At 43.9% G+C, this 1,466-nt stretch overlaps 1 protein-coding gene across 1 annotated transcript; it reads left to right on the forward strand.

Annotated features, from left to right (window-relative positions):
- Positions 1-203: 203 nt before the first annotated feature.
- On the forward strand, positions 204-1,139 carry LOC133252131 (olfactory receptor 2M2-like). Its single transcript, XM_061424847.1, has one exon. It carries the CDS (start codon positions 204-206, stop codon positions 1,137-1,139), a length of 936 nt encoding a protein of 311 aa, XP_061280831.1.
- The last annotated feature ends 327 nt before the right edge of the window (positions 1,140-1,466 follow it).

Below are 1,466 nucleotides of genomic sequence, written 5' to 3' on the forward strand. Positions count from 1 at the left end.
AGCTTCTTTTCTAATAAGATACCTTTATCCCAGCTGTCAAATATTTTTTATCTTTTTTTTTTCCTTGGCACTGAAGGATCTTCAAAGAGAGTGTTTTCAGTAAAGTCATAAGAAAAACAAAAGGCAGGCAGGGCTTCATCAGAATTGCACTTTTAAAATTTTATTTCCTCCATATCCTCTAGTTCTAGTCTGGAGATTGGAACATGGATGGAAAAAATGAAACATTGACTGATTTCTTTCTCCTGGGACTTTTCCCAGAGCTACAGTACATCAGCATCCTCATCACCTCCATTCTTCTGGTCTACATCATTGCCTTCACTGGCAATGCCATCCTAATTCTCTTGATTTGGGTGGACTCCCACCTCCACACCCCCATGTATATACTGCTCAGCCATCTCTCTCTCATTGACTTGGCCTTAATTTCTACCACAGTTCCAAAAATGGCCATCAACTTTTTCTCTGGGAAGAAAAACATCTCAAAAGTTGCCTGTGGAACCCAGATTTTCTTTTTCTTTGCCCTCGGGGGTGGTGAGTGTCTCCTTTTGACCCTTATGTCTTATGACCGCTATGTGGCCATTTGCAACCCCCTGAGATACACAGTCATCATGAACCCAAGAGTCTGCCTGCAGATGGCTCTAGTGTCCTGGGGCGGAGGTGCACTGAACTCCCTCTTCAATACCATCTACACCATGCATTTCCCCTTCTGTGGCTCCAGGGAGATCCACCACTTCTTCTGTGAGATGCCTGCTGTCCTAAAGCTCTCTTGTGAAGACACTTCCCTCTATGAGATGGTGGTGTCTGTCATCTGCATTGTATTTGTTCTTCTTCCATTAGGGCTCATCATGGCTTCCTACATGCTCATCTTCCTCACAGTCCTCCACATGAACTCACCAGAGGGCAGGAGGAAAGCCCTGGCTGTATGCTCCTCTCATTTGGCTGTAGTGAGCCTCTACTACGGGCCAGCCATGATCATCTACATGACTCCCCACTCCTTTCACACTTTGGAACAGGATGAAATACTCTCCATGATCAATACCATCTTCACCCCCATGCTCAACCCTCTCATTTACAGTCTGAGGAACAAGGAGGTGCTGGGTGCTCTGAGAAAAGCAATGAAAAGAAGATTCATTTTGAGTTAAATCTATCTTCATTCTGTAAATGGTCTGCCACATCTATAGAAACTCTGGAACCACAAAATAGATGACAAACCACATCTCTATACTTACAGTATCTAAGAGGTAAATATTTATCCCTTAAAGTATTTCCTATACTTTGGCTCAAAACTTAGCAGTCTTTTCCAATGAGTCAACTCTTCGCATGAGGTGGCCAAACTACTGGAGTTTCAGCTTTAGCATCATTCCTTCCAAAGAAATCCCAGGGCTGATCTCCTTCACAATGGACTGGTTGGATCTCCTTGCAGTCCAAGGGACTCTCAAGAGTCTTCTCCAACACCACACTTCAAAAAC

The sequence above is a fragment of the Bos javanicus genome, chromosome 7, assembly GCF_032452875.1.
Source record: "Bos javanicus breed banteng chromosome 7, ARS-OSU_banteng_1.0, whole genome shotgun sequence".
NCBI classification, from domain to species: domain Eukaryota; kingdom Metazoa; phylum Chordata; class Mammalia; order Artiodactyla; family Bovidae; genus Bos; species Bos javanicus.